The sequence below is a fragment of the Rhagoletis pomonella genome, unplaced genomic scaffold (genome assembly GCF_013731165.1).
Source record: "Rhagoletis pomonella isolate Grant_MI unplaced genomic scaffold, Rhpom_1.0 Rhpom_scaffold_00179, whole genome shotgun sequence".
Lineage (NCBI taxonomy): Eukaryota > Metazoa > Arthropoda > Insecta > Diptera > Tephritidae > Rhagoletis > Rhagoletis pomonella.
In genome coordinates, this window is record NW_023458733.1 from 17207 (window position 1) to 38278 (window position 21072).

Genomic DNA, 21072 nt, shown 5'->3' on the forward strand with positions numbered 1-21072 from the left:
AAAATTATTAAAAATAAAAAATGTTAACAAGCCACAATAACATTGACAAATACATAGTTTAGGAAGAGCCTGCCTGAAACTATACAAAAAAGCAAAATAAGCAAACTGATGTATAGAATTCACAACAACAACCACGCGGTCGAGTTTTAATAGCGGCAAATCAGCTGCACTTGATAGTAGTTGGTTAAATAAGGAAAATGAATTAGCAACAAGAGTTTACGGGATGTACATAGCTCAGTTGTTAACGCTTCTATTTTTTTTTTTTTTTCGAAATGTGATATCGGCACAAGCTCACTGTAAGCTTCTTGGTGTAGCATACATACAGTCATCTTCATCTTTTCTTTATATCAAAAAGAAAAAAAAAGTTGCCGCTGCGCAGAAAAAATTTAATTTTACATCGCTGTAGTAGTATGCAGAATAAATAACAAAGAAATGACTGCTTCGTTTCATGCAAATTCTGCATAAAGCAAAACTCAACAATGTTTGTTCAACATTCAATCTATTGAGTTAGACTTGTTCTAGAGATGCTGCAATGTGGAATTTTAGACATCCGCGGATGCGAATATCTAACAGCTAACATCCGCGGATGCGGATGCGGATGTCAAGTATTTTTAAGAAACAATTAGAATCTAGCATAATGGCGAGATCGTGGTTTAAACAGCGCTTACAAGCCAAACCAGATGTGTCAGGTTTTTCTAAAGCTCTTTAAAAAGAATTGTTCATTCTCATTCCATTGGCTGTTTCAGAATTTGGGGAATCTGTAACTTCATGAGCATTTTTCGATTTTAGTTTCTGCTATTTTTAATACTTCCTTCTGCAACTAGTTTGAGAAATTTGTGCTCATAGCGAGCTAAATAGGTGGATATGGAAAATAAATTATTATTTTCCAGGAATGAAAATTTTGAACAAAATTCTGTTATCAAAGTCGTGGCTGCCAGCCGGATCGGAATATTGTTATTTTTTAAAAAAAGCACCCTGTTTTTTTATAAGCATTTGAATCTCAGATAGCTGCGTAATTTTTGTCTTATTAAAGTTCAGACCAAGGCACATTAAACAGGTAGTATCAGTAGAGCAAAAACAACATTTGCGTGTATTTTGTTGTTGCTTCTGGTATCGAAAGTGTCAACAACTGTTCTGAATTTTTTCTTCTAAATCAAAGCGTGCCATGTGAAATACAAAAAATTATAAAAAATAAAAAATTGAAATTGGAAAAAATAAAAATTGATGCAACTTTCTTTCCTAGTAAATTTGTTTGCTTCTCGAAGCATTGATCCATCCTTTGCAAGGCCCAGTAATCAGCGGTCGTGCTGCCGAGTTGGGCGAACGTTCCAAAAGCTGCTATTCAATCGCTTGTTTTGTATGGAAAAAGGTTTCACAAGCAAATGGATTTTAACAACTTATAATTTTCGTGAGAAAAAATTAGAAATATTTGACATTTTCGAGACCAAATAATTTGAAAATCAATCAAATCAGCTGCTCTACTGATACTACCTGTTCAATGTACCTTGGTTCAGACCTATAGTTTTTTTTTAATTATTTGAGCATCGATTCTCTTTATAGCCAGACGTTTATCATTTCTGCTGGAAATCCCTATTTAAGGAACTTACTCTTTGACTTCAAATAGCAAATAAGGGGCAGTTTTACCACAGAAGTTTTTAGCCAAGGATCCAATGTATATCCCTATGAAAAAAATATTGCCCGACAAGTAAACAAAGTTACTGTTTTTAAAATTTTTGCTAAAAATAAATCCCCCAAAGAGCCCCATTTGAAATTATTGAAACAAATATATGTAACATCATGAAGATTTGGTCAAGAATTACAGTGCACATTTTCTTCTTTTGTGTCTAGTAGTTTTTTTTAGATTGGTCCAAAAAAATCATAAAAATCATAAGAAAGAAAGAATGCAATCCAGGTATTTAAAGCACAGAAAAAAAATCTGTTAAAAAGACTATGTTCCCTTTGACGTACGTCAAAGGTCAAGTAAAAGTTCGATCTTGTATGACTGCCCCTTGATAGCTCGGTTATATAGCTTAGGAAATAATATGTTAAATACATTTTTATCAAAGTTGATAAATATGACATTTGACCAGTTTTGTTATACAAATACTCCCACGACCACAGGCAAAAATATTGGCTACAATTTGTCATTTTGTTTGTCATATATACGTTTTGTCGGTGCACTTGCACAACATTCGCAAAAGCTCCGCATAGATTATTGCGAATGCGATCGTTAAAATTTAGGCGGAAGCTCCGCAGTTGCGAGTGCGAATGCGAATATTCGCAACAACCCTAATATGTAAATAACTATGTTCAAATTAGAATTGATATGGTAAAGTAGTTTGGCCCTGTTTTTATAGGAATCCTGCCTCTGTCTAGCCGAATTCCATTTTTCCAACGCTGTAGCATGCACAAACAGCTGCAAATCAATGATGTACATATCAGGGTGTCCAGATTTAAAAAAAAAGCGCAATGTCTGAAAAAAATCGCCAAAAATCGCAATTTTTTTTTTAATTAAATTCATGAAATCGATTTAACAAATCTTTTATTTTAAAAATGAGATCTTGTTATAATACTGTTTTTAAAACCAAAAACGAATATAATACCTTCAGGGGGTAATAATAAATAAGACAAATCACTTATATAATAGTGATGTACAAACAATTTTCTTTAAAAATACGCATACTTTTTCAAAATATTTGTTTCAACACATTTTGCAATAGGACTGCGCCCTTACTAAATTTATTATAACTCATATAAAAATTAAATAAAAACCTTTAATAAGGCGAGATCAGCTATTTCCACAACTTCTTCAAAATCGCCTATAGTGCCTGAATGATTTACTTTTCTGTTGTTGTCATACATGGTGTCCCAGAAGTAACGTGCCAAACTTTAGGGGAAGGTAGGTGGGGGGGTGAGCTCCCTGATAAACAAAAAATTTTCAGGTAAAAGTGTCACCGTTTTTGAAATATTTATTTATTGAAATCGTGCCTTTTCATGTGTTTTCTTTAACTGCAACTACAAACCGGGCGATACTTAGTAAATTTTTTATGTAAAATACTTCCAGATAGTTGCCTCTCCATACTCAAATTCAATGTTGTTAAAATATATTAAGGAACCATCATAAAATTAGGACTATTTCTGGATTTTTAACTTTTTGACATTTTCTTCCCCAACTTTGACTATCTCGGGTGAAAAAAAATGTACTGAGCTATAACTTTACATTACATAAAAAAATTGCTCATTTAATAAAGATTTAAGAAAGGTGCCACATTTACTGTTTTGAATAGAAAAAAAAAGTTATAGCCGCTTTTGTGGGTAAAGGACTGAGACACGCTAGAATGTATTTAATAGACCAATGACATGCTAAATAGTACAAAGGTACACTATTACCTACTCCTGACATTATTTTATGTTACTTACCGGAATTAGTGAAAGTGCATTTTGTGAAATTGGACCCTTCGAATATTGTGTTATTAATACTATGACAGAGAATACGCAGTATGAATATGCGGATATTCGCAGAATCTTTCTCTCGAAAACTCCAAGAGCCGCCTCATCAGATGTTTTCATTGTCCATGCTTCCGCGCCATACACCAGCACAGGCATGATGAGTGACTTATAGAGTGTGATCTTTGTACGACGAGAGAGGACTTTACTTCTCAATTGCCTACTCAGCCCAAAGTAGCACTTGTTGGCAAGAGTGATTCTCCGTTGGATTTCAAGGCTGACATTATTATTGGTGTTAATGCTGGTTCCCAAATAAACGAAGTCGTCTACTTTTTCAAACTTGTAACTGTCAACAGTGACGTGGGTGCCAAGACGCGTATGCTCTGACTGTTGAGTGTGATGCGTCTATTTATCGACCACAAATCAATTATATAGATGATTTTTACAATAAAAGTCTATCTACACGTATCAATTCCGTACCTATCAGTATCAGTGAAAGATATAATATTGTTGCCCCAGTCCCAAATAGCGTGGTTTAGACCGTCCGGCACAGTGCCATTTTTTGTACCGTCAGTGCTGCTTCAGTGTTCGTTCCGCAATTTTTTTACACACTTTAAAAACCGCATGTAAAACTGCTACTGAATAGTATTTATTTTCAAACAAAATCTGTGTAAGTATACGCATAAGATGTTCAAGACTGGATTTTTGAATATGAGATGTTTAAAATATACACACGAAATGTTTAAAATTGCAAACGTTTTTAACGCAAAAATACATTCCCTACTAAAAATAAAAATTAAGTACATTTGATGTGTAATTTTGCTCTACGCGACAAATTTGGTATGTAGGAGTAAACAGGCAGTGTTTAGTTTTATTAACACGGTGTCTAAATTTGCACATATTAGGAGAGGAAATTGGGCATGAATCACGTAACTTTGAAACGATTGTCGTTCAAACGATACTGACAAAAGAACGTCGTGAAAACACTGATTTATGCATTTGTGTTGCTGCTACGTGTTACTGTTACGTGAAGCAAAACTGGAATCGAGTTGACGGTATCACACAATCGATCAAACAATTTTTGGTTTTCATGAAGCAAGACAATCTCGACACGATATCGTTCAGACGACTGTCGTCATACTTGATTCATTCCTTTCTCTTAATATGCGTTAATTCAAACAAAAAACTTTTAGAGCAAATTTCAAACATTTTATGTGTAAGCTGTGTAATTGTGAACACTAAGAAAATTCTATAAAAATTGTTGTAGTTAAGTTTGACTAATAATTTATCTATACTTTAAAATAGTTAAATAAACGGTCCTAAGGGCCAAATTTACAGTGCTGTACTGAAAATCTGTAGTTAACTGCCGATTTTGAGTTAACTCCACTCTAAAAAAAAATTTTGTAGGTTTCCTAGCTAAAAGGTAGGTTACTGATTTTCTACCTTATTATTCGCGAAGTTACATGCTCAATTATTCAACGAATAGTTTGTTTAAATTTCGGACTTTTTAGAGTGTTATATAACTGCTGTGGTGTGCGTAAATTTACTACGAAAGTGTGTACCACCTACAAAATACACATATGCTGTTTGATTTCACCCGCTAACAAAAATGATTTTTACACACAAAAATGTGTAACCGAGAAAAATACATAGTCATCGTGTAAATTTACCAAAAAATTTTAAAAATAAAAAAAAATGCTCTATTTATAGTCAAAACGCAAATAAGCAAGACTTAAACAGTCATTCAAAGTCACCTTCAAACCCCGAACCCACCTGTCAGCAGCTATCACATGCCAGCACTGCTATTAACTCCAACACTTACGCTCTCAATCTTGCTCCCCAACTCAACAACAATGCACTTGCTCAAAGTTTTTTTTCCTTTGTGTCAAATTCACTCAATAATCCGAATAACAACATTGCAATAAATTCCGACTTTCAATCTCAAACTCTTCCCTCACTCGACTCAACTTTCAACAATATGCTCGAAAGTATTATAATGAACTCAAAACCTCCATTAACTACACCACTCAATGAGCCTCAATCTCAATCTACTCTCACTTTAAAATCAACGCTAAACGATCTACAAATCCTCTCACCATCAAATCAAAAGCATTCTCAGTTCCAAAGTGAATATGCTATGACAGTCTCGGATGATGAATATTAAACTCTTCCCATTCATGTTATTTGTTTTAGTCTTATGGCAATGTTTAAAATTTTACAGTGGAACCTAAACAGATTCTACAACAACTATGCTGAGCTAGAAACTTTTATCAAAGAACACTCACCCTGTTTTATACCCTCCAAAAAACTCACCTCGCTGCAAATAAGAACGCACTTGTTCCTAATAAATTTTACGGTTACTTCCACAATTCAACGCAGAATTCCACAAACAAACAAGGTATTGCGTGTTTAATTAGAAAAGATCTTAAACATAAATTAATCCAGATCCCATCATACATATCAACTATAGCAATAGAATTATACATTGGCTTTAAAATAACAATAATCTGCATTTATATGCCACCACAACAAAACTTTTCTCTAGCAGAACTTAGGCAGATTTTGAATTCTGTTTCTACACCAGTAATTTGTGTTGGTGACTTTAACGCTTGGTCGCCAAATTGGGGCTCCCCAGACACCAATCGAAGAGGTACTATTTTGGAGAACTTCATTTTTACAGAAAATTTGATGGACTTAAATTATGGAAGACCCACGCATAAGACGTTTACGCATGTTGATCTTTCCATTTGCTCTGCAAGTATCGCTCCAAAACTGAATAGCCACACTCTCGATTGCTTGTATGGTAGTGACCATTTCCCCATTGTCACTGAGTTAGCCACACCTTCTTCCGATAAATGCTTTCCCAAGCCAAAATTTCTTATAGAGAAAGCAGAATGGCCTAGTTTTGTTGAGTACTCGGCCTCTTTTGCTGCCAAATTTCCAACCTCAAATAACGTAAATGAAGAGGCTGCTAATATCACTAAAATAATACGATCCGCCAGTCATTTGTCCATACCACAGTCGTATCACAAACCACGGAGTAAAGTTGTACCGTACTGGTCGACTGAATTGTCTAAGTTAAGAAATATAAAACAGCAAAACTGGAAAGAATATAAAAGAACGAGAACAGAATCTAATTTAATTTTGTACAAAAAAACGAATGCAATCTTCCGTAAAAAATGCAAGGAAGCAAAACGCGCCTGTTTTGAATCTTTTACGAAGACAATAAACCCTAATACGAATCTTAAAAGGGTCTGGTCGGACATAAAAATGCTTTCGGGTTCTTACAAGCAAACTACCATTAATTTTGTTAAAAGCCAAAACGGCCCCATTTTTGACTCCAAAGAAATAGCCGAACATTTCGCTTTAACATGGGCAAGCTATTCGCGTAACTCCAACTTTAGTAACGAATTTATCCCAATGAAAGTTTCAACTCTTAGAAGGGCTTATAATCAACAAACTTCACCTACGAACATAATTGAAAATGGCATCACTCTCTCAGAGTACGAGTCTACAATTTCGGAAATTACGGGAAAAATCCCAGGATCGAACAGAATCTCGTACGCATTGCTAAATTGCATTTACCTGATGACTTAAAGCAAAGATTGATTAATCTTTATAATCAAATTTTGATTACGGCCATTTACCCACAAAACTGGAAGAAAGCTGTAATTTTTCCCATTCCGAAGGCAAACAGTTCTTCATCAGAAGTGACTATAGACTATAGACCTATTTCACTGATTTGTTGCATGAGCAAGGTTTTAGAAAAAATTATTTCCAAACGTATAATGTGGTACATCTCCAAACATCGCCTAGTAAGTGCGCATCAGGTCGCCTTCAAAGAAGGACACGGAACTGCTGACGCCCTTTTGTACTTTGAAAACTTCGCTGCAGTCGGCTTATCCAAACCCAATCATATCTCCACTTTAAGCCTGGATTTCGAAAAAGCATTTGACCGCATCGGCGTACATATTGTCTTGCGCCAATTAGCGAAATGGAGTTTTGGAAATAAATTATATTATTTTATCAAGTCCTTTCTTACCAACCGAAAATTCAAAACAAAAATAAATAACGTTTTTTCAAGCCTTCACACGTTAGAAAACGGTATACCACAAGGATTTCCACTTTCGGTGACCCTATTTACAATTGCTTTAGACGAAATAAGCCACATAGTATCGAAGTACAAAAATATCTCCCACATCATACACGTGACGTGTTGCTTTTTTCCAAATTATCTAACTTGAACGTAGTCCAAAAGAATTTTGTAGATATTCTAAATGATATTTCTGACTGGTCTAACCCTTCGGGAGCAAACCTATCTCTCAATAAATGTAAATCGTTTCATATTTGCAGGAAATTCAATTGTAATAGCTTAAGTGTCATTTACAAAAGCGTAAATATTGTAAATGTTTCTAGTATTCTATTTCTAGGAATTATCTTTGATAAGCGTCTTACATTTAAGGAACATTGTTTATGGCTAAGAAAAAGCCTAGCTACCAGACTAAATATTGTTAAGTATCTGTCATCCAAACACAGTCTTATTCATACAACGAGTTTACTAGACATTACTAACTACTGCTCTGTCTATACAGCAGAAGCAGCAGCAGTATACAACGCAATGTCGTCTGCGTTGAAAACTAAGGAAAAACCCATAATATGTTCGGATAGTAAATCTACAATATCCAGCATTATGAACGTTTCGAACAAAGCGTCTATAGTTTCAAGTATTCGCAACTTAATAATAGAAAACCAAAGCCAAATAAAAATAATGTGGATACCTCGCCACGCCGGAATAAAAGTCAACGAGTTTGCTGATCAAAAAGCAAAAGAAGCCGCAACCGAACCACTTCAAACCTTTGATTACATGAGTAGTCCACTTGCAAGCAGCGTTATGTGATTTTATAATAGTAAGCCATAAATTTAAAAAAAAAAACGTCTACAACAACAAGTAACATCCAAATTGTATATTTCTTTTTATTATCTGAAAATTTGGATAAATAAGAGTCTAATAACATTAAAAATCAAAATCGCAGTGTGGTAGTTTTTGCAAAATTTATATATAGAGATTAAATATAGCGAGTTTTGAAATAGTAAGTTTTATATAGCCAGCTTTTTTAAGCTTTTCGTGTTCTCTATTCCATGAAGGTTGTTCTGCTTCTTTTTTAAGACGTCTTCCACTAGTCACCGAAAGTTCATAAGAAGACTTTTGAACTTGTATAAATACGTACAATAAATATTATAGCGACTTTTGAAAGTGTATATATACACACAGTAAGTATTATAGCGACTTTTGCTAGAGTAGCTAACATTTGATGTTATTTCTTTTAGAATATATAAGGATTTTGCACTGTATTGTTAGTGGACATGAAACTACTTTAAATACTGGTACGTTAACCACCAAAACCTAAAAATCTAAAAAAAATTACATAGCGCACTTTGCAAGCGGACTACTCATATGGTGAACAAAGACATTTTCTGTTTGATCAATGAATACCTCAATATCCAAAGAACTGAGGAATGGAATACCTTCCAGCACAACTATACGCATGTTAATCCTACTGGCAGTAAACCAAACTACCCAACCGCGTGCCGGACCAACGATATTTCTACTTTCATCCGCCTCCGTATTGGGCACACAATTATAACACATTCGCATATTTTAAACGGTTTGAGTCAAGCCACGGTTGCCACTTTGGTAAAATGTTACCAAAATTGGTAGCTTTTATTCTCTTTTGTAATTTGGTAACTTACGATCTCATTTGGTAACTTTCAGACAAAATGCTTTAAAACATTAAAATATTTTTGAATACATATCATACATTATCTGCAGCAAAATAACATAGGGTGAATTCCAAAACGTCAAAATACAAAGCATTAGTGTCTTTTATTTCTAACCAGCACTTGGAGAGAAAGTCTAATTTGCGTAACCTAGTTGAAAACTAGCATCTAACCTTGGTTGCGCACATTTGGAACTACAATCTACTGAGGTTTAGAAACAAAAGATACTGATGCTTTGTATTTTGACGTTTTGGAATGCAGCCTTATGCGGCGTTTTTGCTGCATTTAAAATGCAACATTTAGCACTTTCGAACATATGTTTTCGGAGAGCGTTCATGCTATCGCATTTAGCAAATGTACATTTACGCGAGTTCGAAAACATATGCTTTTGACAAACAGCCGTGTTCCAGTCGCTTATTCAGATCCATATCTATTACGATCAATTCTCACGTAGAAGATAATGTGCAAAAAGCTCTACTGAAAAGGAAAAAATAAATTTTAAACCAAAAATTCAATACAAAAACTTGAATTGTTTTAACCAAAACTGAACATTTGTTTGTATATATATTCATTTGTCGGTGCTGTAAATTAAAATTTCTTCACTTAATTAGGAAACAAAACAAACAGAGTTGATCACAAATTGATCCAGATTTCTATCAGCATCACATCGATGTTGAATTTGCGTAACTTTTCTTTATCCAAATAATTTAAAATAAGAAATGAAATCTCGATCGGCGATCACTGAAACGCATCTAGCCACTGTATACGCGAAAAAGCAATGTTGCCACTTTTTTCCATTAAACCATGTTCGAATCGTGGAAATTTTGGAAGATCACAGGGTTGATTTTAGCATTTAGATTCTTAATGCAAAAATGGAGTTGCATTTAGGTGAGCAATTTTGTGTGGATAAATGTACATTTAGAGTAGCATTTAGAGCTAAATGCGCTAAATGTGCTTTTACGCGTAAGCAAAAACAGCGTATTACACACAGCTAATTTCTTACTGAATGAATTTCCCTACAAGAACGCTATCGTTTATATGATGCGTTATATGACGGAAATGCATGGCGAACTTATGCATCAGACCGTAGAACAAATATTAGAAAGGTTTTGAAGAGCATTATGAAAATTCTGACGGAATTTCTCCTGTACGATAATAATCATAGGTCTCTTTCCAACGCACATATTCTCAGTACATATAAAGATATGTCCCTCTCACTCGCTCGAGTCAGCTATAACCGAAACACCCGCCAGATGTAGTTAGACATATCTGGCGAAAATATCCGCCAGACCTATGCAACAGGGCTAATTGATCACACCTTATATAAATATACACCACGTCTAGTTAGTCACATCTGACGTAAGTATACGTCAGAACAAATTGATTACACCTAATGTACATATACATCAGGTCTACTTAGTCACATCTGACGTAATGTACGTCAGATTTTGTTAATCACATATAACGCAAATACCAGCTACTAATAACGGTAACCAAATATTTTTTTGAAAAGTAATTTTTATATTTATTGTTTTTGTAAATTATATATTTTTTCATAGCAAAATTACAGAAAATTAGGGAAAAAACTAAAATTAACTATTTTAAACTAAAAACTCAGCTTGAACTCAAATAAAATAAATTGAAATTGGAAAAAAGCAAAGATACTTGATTCAAGTTTTCAGAAATTTATAGAAAATTAAGAAAAAATTTAAAATTCATCCTTTTAAACTAAAAGCTTTGCATTGAATTCAAATCAAATTAGACAAAATTAACTTATGTTACAAAGTACTTATTTAAAAAGGAACATAACCTCAAATTACACCCCGTATCACAATAATAAACCCACAACATATTGCTAAGTTTTAACAATTTTATTTTTTTATTTTTTTTTAATATTGTTTATTCTTTAACAAATCCCGTTTAATTGAAGATTAAAATTTTTTGCAATATTTTAAGAATTTCAAAAATCTTTCGTAAAAATTTCAAGCTTTTTAATTAGATTTCTTAAAAAGATGTTTGAGTGCGCAGTTTTGTAGCTCATCTAATTTTAGAACGACTAACTGCCAGTTTGAAGTAGATAGGGCTTACCATTGATTTTCGGGATTTTTTTTTTTCAAGTGTTGCTAATTTTTTTCTTCCATATAATCTCTAGGACTTACCGTTGCTTTTTGGAAATTTGTCTTAAATTTTCTTCCATGAAAACAGAATGCTCGCCAATTTTTTATATAGAAGAAAATAAGCAACACCTTCAACAAAAAAGTTTTAAGTAGCTATGACTTACTGTTGCTTTTTAGCAATTTTCTGTCATTTTCTTTTATAAAAAACGATGTTCGACGATTTTTTTATATGAAAAGTTAGCAGGATCTTCAACAAAAAAATTTCGAAAATCAACGGTAAGCCCTAGCTACTTCTAACTTGCAGCTAGTCTTTCTAAAATTAATGAGCTACAAAACTCAAAAACTCAAAATTTTTCTAAGAAATCTAATTAAAAAGCTTGAAATTTTTACGAAAGATTTTTGAATTTTCTTAAAATATTGCACTAAAGTTGAATCTTGGATTAAACGGGATTTGTTAAAGAATGAACTATAGCTTTATAAAAAAAAATTCTAATTAAACAAAAAAATAAATGGTATATCTTGTCAAGATGGAATGTGGTTATAATCTGGATATGGGGTTTGCATATCTCTAATACTTAATTAAATCTAAGAAATTAAGCTTTTATGTGTTGTTTTTTGTGGTATTTTGCTGCCGGCTTAGGTCAACGGATTTTCTAACTTGCTTCTGAAAGTCCGATACGCCATGGTTCTTGAATACATCTAAAATATTTATTAGAAGAGTTTATTTTTACAATGGTTTGTTCGTTCATGTAAGTTTAATATGCATATACCAGAAAGGAACTTTTCTACTATAAAGTTTATCCAACGCAAGTTTGTCCCACCGACCTTCCCAATTAAACTGATTAAGTACCCCGGCGCTAAATACTTTGCGGAGAACACTGTTAACATCTTCAGAGGCTCCTTTGATTTCATGAAGAAATGTCATCTAATAAATAATTTCATTTTGCAAAATTACCGTCGCTCTTGCGTACTCCTGGTTTTTGAGTTTTTTCTCGACTTCTTGAACAGCCTCTATGGTGGTAAATGGGAGAACACTAGCTATTTCCTCTAGCAATGGATCCTCCATCTCGCCCGTCATTCGGTATACCGATGACTCAATTTTTTTCGCAATCACCTTGAGTTCGCATACCAGCTTGGTTTGGGCATCGAATTCAGCCTTTTGTACTGCCTATTGGAAAAAGATGAACGAAATGTTACACAAATTGAAATAAGGGAATGGACATCGGATGTTTCCTCCAGTCTTCTAAATTTTTCCACCAGGCACAAATAACGTCTTTTTTCCTTGCTAACACAGTTTTCAAAATTTCTTTTTTTCATTGTCACAGTCCTATATATTGTTTTTAGAAGAATATATTCTTATTTTAACTATATATGCTTATCTTCCTTGGAATTTATTTAATTGTTGCTAAATTAACTCGGCGTCACTTTTTAACTTCGCTGTTCCCCATAAAATCTTCTTCTTGCTGCGTAGTGATATTGATCGTAAAATTTTTTAGTCGGTACCGACCCGAACACCAAATTAACGTGTGAGATTTCAAATATTTTTAAAGATACTCATTAATGTTTGTATATAAATTTTATAATTAAACACGTATTGTTTATTCAATGCTTTTAGCTCCCTCATCCATTGCATTTGCATAAACATTTAAATATGTTGCTACGTACCTGTTATTCACTTCTTAAGAAATAATACCGACTGCTTTTCCGTAAATGCAGCAGCACTAGCTATGCGACGAGTTTGACAAGTTCACATTCGCAGACGAAACATTAGCTGTTCGCTCTTGCCTGCGCTTGTGCTATAGGACGAAAAGAGACAACAAATTTACCTAAAAACTACGAACTGTCATTTTTTCTTGATTGATTGTCAAATCTTAGTTCGCATATTCATATGTATTACCCTGGCATTCAGTAAGCGGTCTCTAGTCACTAATAGTGACTTTTGGTGGTGAACTTGGAATTTGAGACTGTTTGGAATTCAGTACGCTGTCTCACGTCTCTAGTCTCAAAAATATGTCACTAATTTGTCAGCTGGCTAAGAGCCGGCCACAAAAATAGAAGTATGGAGGAAAAACTTATTTCAATTTTGTTAAAAAAACGCGAAAAAGAAGCGAGGAAATTTGTTCAAAAAGAATTTCATTAGGAAATAAACCAAAATGCTTTAATATCATACAAATGTATTGAAAAAAATGTATTTTTTTGTTTTTTTTACACTAAAATCTAAAGATTGTTACAAAAAAATAAAACTAATAAAAAAATACTAAATAAAAAAAAAAAAAAATCCGCTACGGCCGAGGAGGACTTGAACCCGGACCCTCTTGGCTGCCAGCCTAATGCTTTGACCACTCGGCCATTGCGACTCTTTGAGCGGCGCGGGCAAAATGCATACATGAACACTGTCGGTTGATTGTCTGTGTTTGCTTTCACCATACATTTGTGGTGAACTTTTTGTGACTCTCTCCTTCTGAATACCCAAATCGTCTCAAGTCACTAATTGATAATCTCAAATTTAGTGACTTGAGATGAGACTGAATTACTGAATCCCAGGGTTAGTTTGTATAGAATATTTTGAATATGTGTTGGAGTTTCCGTCAGTTGCGTCTTGTAGGGTTGTTTTGATTGTGATTTATGATGGGCGATATGCACACATCTCCATACACATGTGCGATGAGAAGTTAGGGTTTTGGAGTAGGCTGCGCTCTTTCAAATTAAAAAGATTATTATGTATTTAAATTTTTCCTCCAAAAATTGTCTGAACGACATGCAGACGAGAAAATAATAGCCTGTGGAATAATGAAGCTATCCTTGCCTCAAAAGATATTTATTTTCGTATAACATAATAGTTTATTTAAAATGTTGGTTTATTGATTTAAAGTTTATTCAAAATTGCTTTAAAAAAATAAAAATTGCTCTTGAAATATATTTAACTTTAAATAAAATTACAAGGAATTATTCTAAAGGGATGAAAATCTATAAATTAATGATTTCACTGGATCACAAATTTCAATTTTTATTCTGCCACTATTTAAAATAGCTCGCTGATTCCTGATGAATAAAACAGTTGCATGGCAACTATAATATAAGCATGAAAGTGTTAATGTAACGCCCGTTGTTTATTAGAAAAGAAAAAAGGCTTTTAATACTTTTGGTAACTTTTTGGTAATCTTTTTAAAAAATTTTGGTAACATTTTTTCAAAGTGTGTGGCAACCGTGAGTCAACCTCCTTGCCAATACTGCTCTTCGACATTACGCTGACGACACACAATCAGTTTTTCCTTTCAATTTCCTCACACACATTGCTTGTCAAAAATCATCAAAATTGGAAGCCATTACTTAGGCTGATTCCATTTGAGAAGCAATTTCATTATCAACATGTCGTCTTCATGAAAGCAACTAGCTTCTGAAGACCATTTTCTATTTTTAATTCCATTGTAAATTAACATTTTAGCATGCAGAAGCTTAGAATATTTTTATTTTCACAAAATTGAAACTCAATTGAAAGGGAAAAATTTAAAGCAAGTTGCCAATTCAAGTAATTAATAAAAGTGTGTTAGTGAAAAAGTGTGAGTGTATTGAAAATTGAAAGGGGAAAATTGAATGTGTAACGTCCCGGTCAGTTACAGCTAAACATCTCCTAGACGACTGCACGCAATTTACTTCCACCAGGAAAGAGTTATTTGACAATAAAGTTCCTTCGGAACTGCTGAGGATGCCTTCATCGAAAAACGTCAGGAAAATAGTAGATTACTTAATCAAAACAGACCTCAGGAAAATGATTTGAATTCTCATATATATTTTTATCTGTTTAACAGACTTGTACATACTTATCTTATGTATTTTATTCATGTATTTTCATACTCACATTTTTAATGTAGTATTAATTAATGTAGCAGTAGAAACTAGTATTATTTCTTTCAACCAATTCACTAATGATTTAACTTGTATAGAAAAAATAATCGCACTATAGCAGCGAGCCGTAAGCCCTGGCAGTTAGTGCTCCTTTCCATGATACAAAAAACAAGGTCACTTTTTCGTCGCCATATTAACAACCTGACAATTAAGCAGATTGTGACATTTCGTGCTACCATACCCAATATCTAAAATCCTTCAAATTTTCTTATTAATTTTTTTTTCGGTTTAAAAATCTTTGTTCTTAAGCCTAGTATTTTACTCCTATTTCATGTAAAAAAGCTGTTAAATTGTATATAAAATTTCTTTCTGTGAAATAAGTGTGAAATTCCACAACATTTCCTCAGCAATGTAGTATTCTGTTCACGCTGGGAAAAAGCTTGCAACATTTTTGCAAAATGAAGCTAGCAACACAATTTTCATGACATTTTTAAATATGTACACATGTACATTTTAAATTGTGTGAAAGCTGACAGTTTATAGAATTCAGTAGCGGCGAAAACAAAGGGGGTTAATTGGTTGAACCTTACCCAAGCCGATCGTAAAACTTGCGACGCAATTTCAGCTTATGCCTGTCGGTCTTAGCAAGAATGTAATCCCTCAAGGTTTACCTTAACATGGTTCTAGGTATACACCCTGTGATCGTGTTACTTTCCAGAAGGTGTCGCGCCCGTTTTTCTGTATATATTTCCATTGGAAAAATGCCTCATCTCAGTATTCTATGTAAATGCTTCCAGAGGTATCTATGCGTCACCAAAATTTTAGTGTATATGGCTTATACCGCTAGCTAGACCGTTTTCATATCCCCCCATTTTTCATAGGTTTGGGATTGATTTCATTTACCTCTATTCCAAGTTCTACGGTGGCACGCTGCATTTTCCAATAAACCCTTATTTTTCCATGAGCTTGAGATTGACTTCATATACATACATATATCCATACCAAGTTCCAGAACTCTACCATAAATACTTCCAGAGATATGCACTATGAAAAATTCGATTTTTATGGGAGGTTCCACACCCCTTTTAGATATCGGTTTTGTTTTAGCCTATAACCATTCTTGGAAGATTTGTGTCCGAAATTTCCAAAAAATCGGTATAGCCGGTATGGGCATTGTGACTCCTCAAAGGAAATGAACTAATGATTGCAAAAAATTAAATCAAACGTCGTAGTTGACCAAAAAAAGAACATTAGACTTCATTCTCTCAACTTCTCAGAATGTAGAAAAGCTAAGAAATATATAATAAGATAGGATATATTAAAACAGCCTCCAGAACATTTACCAAAAGACGCCCCTGAACTACACAAATCAGTTTGATTGAAAATTTGTTTGTATCTATTTATTTTATACTTCACTTTTGGGTGTGTCAAAATTTCATCTGAAAACAATATGTGTTGCTGGAAAAATTTCGCGGCCTATGGGTCCCAAAGTAAATTCCATTTGCTGTTAAATGGACAAAGACAATATGTATTAAATAAATGTATAATTTCAGTGTCTGAATTATATCGGAATCATCGTATCCGATAAAGAAAACTACATTGTGAAATAATCAGATGACATGAGGACACTAAAAAATTTTAAAATATGTTCACTAAAATTGTACTAATATAAAAATATTGATTTGGCAAGTTGCTACCGAATTTAATATAAAATTCAAACGTTTTTAAGATAAGATATTAATTATTTTTAAAAGGTAAATATTAACACAACTATTTTATTTATAATCCCAAATTTAGGATATAAAATCTCCCACACCAAAAAACTTACAATTGGGCAATGCCGCTTCGAATTTTTCACAATTGAGGAATTGTCAAAAATCTGCTTTTTAATCAAAAAGTTGTTTATTGAAACCATGATTACATTCTTGCCAAGACCGACAGGCATAAGCTGAAATTGCGTCGCAAGTTTATGATCGGCTTGGGTAAGGTTTAACCACTTAACCCCCCTTGTTTTCGCCGCTACTGAATTCTATAAACTGTCAGCTTTCACACAATTTAAAATGTATATGTGTATTTAAAAATGTCATGAAAATTGTGTTGCTAGCTTCATGTTGCAAACTTCACACTTATTTCACAGAAAGAAGTTTTATATGCATTTTAACAGCTTTTTCGCGTGAAACAGGAATAAAATACTATGCTTAAGAACAAAGATTTTTAAATCGACCCAAAAATAATAAGAAAATTTCAAGGATTTTAGATATTGGGTATGGTCATGGTGGAATAATAACAAGGTGTTGTCAGTAGCGACGTGTTTGTTCTAATTTTGACAAGATCGGCATGCTTATTTTCAGTGCTGCCGATCTTAATTTTTATAATGCTATTAGTTGGGAAATTGTATTTAAAATACTCCATTTTAGTAAATCATTTTATCGCGATTTTCAAAGAACTTGGTGTTTTCAGAACGATATTAATATTTAAAATTGCTGGATTTGTATAATTTTTGTCCTCAAAATATAAAAGATATCGTAGTTATCAATGGAAAAAGACGTACACAAAAATCGTATGGAAAGGCGATTTTTTTATATTAAATATCTTTTGCTGCATTGTCATAATATCGAGCCAACTGGACTACTGATACACTAGAATAGAGTGGCAGCATGTTTAAATTATGATTGTGCTTATATTATCGATATTTATGTGTTTTAATCTATATGTCAGCCGCTGTGGCGTAGTGGTAAGCAGTGCGCGCTTCACTCCGCAGTACCTGGGTTCAAGCCCTGGTCAAAGCAACATCGCAAAAAATATAGAAAAATCGTGTTTTCTTAACAGCTGTCGTCCCTCGGCAGACAATGGAAAACCTCCGAGTGTATTACTGCCATAAAAAACAGCTTCTCATAAAAATGCAATCGCCGTTCGGAGTCGGCGTAAAACTGTAGGTCCCTCCGCTTTGTGTGACAACATCAAGGCGCACGCCACAAGTCGGAGGAGAAGCTCGGCCAAACACTAACATATGTGTAAGCGCCAATCTATTGTTATTATTATTATTATTAATCTATTTAAAAAATCATTTACAGTTTTATAGGAAATTGCCTTATTTACAATATATGTCCAACCTGTGTGGAACTGACGATACAAACATATATTCAGGCTTATAAGCCTGTAATTAAACATTTTTCTACATTTAATTTGAAATAGTATGCACGAACGGATTAAAAGTACTAAATAATTAGTACTTTTTATACTACTTTAAAATGCGTGACCGGAATAGACCTGCCGAAAAAGTGAGGTTAAGTTACTGACAACACCTTGTTATTATTACACCATGGGTATGGTAGCACGAAATGTCCCAATCTGCTTAATTGTCAGGTTGTTAATATGGCGACGAAAAAGTGACAATGGAACTATCTTGTTTTTTGTATCATGATTGAAACTACCTTCTTTTTTGTATCATGCCTTTCTTTCAAATTGTAAAATAATAATCTCATTATTATTGCTCATTCAATAAATAAAATAAATAAACATTTTTTTCTTTTCAGAATTGGATGGATGAAAATCGTTCGTGGAACATTGTTGATTACGACAACTTAACTCAAATCCATATGAAACCAAAAGAAGTATGGAAACCAGATATAACAGTTTTAAATAGCGCCGGCGATAAGAGCGATTATTTAGGCGATACTCAAATACTTCTGGCCCACGACGGTAGTTTTCTGTGGGTGCCGCCCGTTGTTTACACAGCGTACTGTAGTTTAAATTTCCGTGCGTGGCCTTATGATACACAAACATGCAAATTGAAGGTCGGTTCCTTGGCGTTAACCTACATAGATTCACGCTATCTAGATTTGAAAGACAGCTTGGACTATAGTGAGCTCGTACAATCGACTGAATGGGAAATTGTCGATTGCGATACGGTATATCGAAAACAGGATTATTATAATTATATTGAATTTACATTTAAACTACAGCGTCGTTCGTCAATGTACGGAGCGGTTATCTTCACTCCAGCTTCCTGCATTATATTATTGGCGCTTTCCTCGTTTTGGCTGCCACCACGAATGGGCGAAAAAATATTATTGAATACCATTGTAATTGTATTGATTGCTGCTTTTCTCATATATTTTGCGCAACTGTTGCCGATATTGGCTGACAATACACCGCTCGTAGGTTTGTATATACATATGTATATTAATGCCTTTTTATAACGGGTGATTTTTTTGAGGTTAGGATTTTCATGCATTAGTATTTGACAGATCACGTGGGATTTCAGACATGGTGTCAAAGAGAAAGATGCTCAGTATGCTTTGACATTTCATCATGAATAGACTTACTAACGAGCAACGCTTGCAAATCATTGAATTTTATTACCAAAATCAGTGTTCGGTTCGAAATGTGTTTCGCAAACCCAATTGCTGCGAACGGCGACGAATCGACATTTCACGGTCTTCAGCAACACTCTCAGAAACAGACGCAATATTCTCTTCTGTACGCACTGTACGCATTCGTGTGGTTGGTTTAATGTCCAATAAAGTAAACTGAGTGCGAAACTTGGTCACAATCGCATTAATTGTTTGCTCACTTGGTCGATTATGTAGACCATAAATCGCACACATTTCGAACCGAACACTGATTTTGGTAATAAAATTCAATGATTTGCAAGCGTTGCTCGTTAGTAAGTCTATTCATGATGAAATGTCAAAGCATACTGAGCATCTTTCTCTTTGACACCATGTCTGAAATCCCACGTGATCTGTCAAATACTAATGCATGAAAATCCTAACCTCAAAAAAATCACCCGTTATATGTATGTATGCATCGGCGTAGCCAGAATGAAATTTAGGGGGGGACTCGACCCTATTAAGCGGGCATTTCAGGTTACTATTTTATATATATATAAGGAAAATTTGAAAGTTAGGGGGGCGGGGCTCAAGCACCCGGCTACGCCCATGTATGTATGCACTTGTATACAGTAGAGCAACTCCGAAATATATGAAATTTCCAAACTTCGGAATTTTTTCCCTCCCCGCGCATTTTTGAATAGCTTGAAGAAAGAAAAGGACATCTAGTGGAAAAACCTTAGGCCCAGGACCTGAAGCCAAAAGACGGACTAAAAAAGATGGTTTCAGTTATTTGGTTGCATCTTTCAAGATCATTCACGAGGCAAAATTGCTTCAAAGCGGTTTGGTGCAGAATAAAATAGTGAACATTTTTTTATACACCCTTTTGACCAAAACATAAAACTTAATGCAGGTTTTTGTAATCAAAGACCAAATGTTGTATGTGTCTTTCTAATAATTCTTATAACTGATTTGGGAAGGACAGTACTGAAATCTCACTCGCTGTACTGAAAATTTTCAATTCCCAATTCTGAGCGCAAATGTCATTATTTTTCGGAAATTTGTGCTGATTTGAACTGATTTTTCAATCTATATTCCACTGCGCTCACATCGTTGGGGAGGGGCGATGGGATGACTTGCCAAATAAGGTTAAACTAAACAGGTTTCACCGATAAGTGACCCCTCAAAGCTCAAGCTATGTGACCTACTAGCAAATACCCGGCGTGTTTCCCGACGCCTCGTGTGTAATTTTGCATTGAAACTCAAATGGGGAAACCTCTTCAGGGGAAGAATTTTGCCTTTATTAGTATCTATAATTCATCTGGCCGGCCATTGTAACCCTAGTACATATGTATGTACATATAATGTGTTGTAATCGATTTGTAATAATAATAAAAGTTAAGATCTATCTTCACAAATCTGTGCCATATCAGTTCAGTATCATTGCCAATCAGTATCGATCAATGATACCAATTCACACACCCCCGTAGTATGTCGTCCGGTACTTTCAGTAAAATGAAGTTCATTGAAACCAAGGTGACTTATTTTGA

The 21072-nt window shown here is 34.1% G+C and overlaps 1 protein-coding gene across 1 annotated transcript; it reads left to right on the plus strand.

Annotated features, from left to right (window-relative positions):
* The first annotated feature begins 5425 nt into the window (after positions 1-5425).
* Positions 5426-20461, plus strand: LOC118750244 (acetylcholine receptor subunit beta-type lev-1-like). The gene is made up of 5 exons (XM_036484968.1): positions 5426-5573; positions 6128-6487; positions 14538-14728; positions 18725-19352; positions 20227-20461. Exons 1-5 carry the CDS (start codon positions 5426-5428, stop codon positions 20229-20231), a joined length of 1332 nt encoding a protein of 443 aa, XP_036340861.1. The 3' UTR covers positions 20232-20461.
* The last annotated feature ends 611 nt before the right edge of the window (positions 20462-21072 follow it).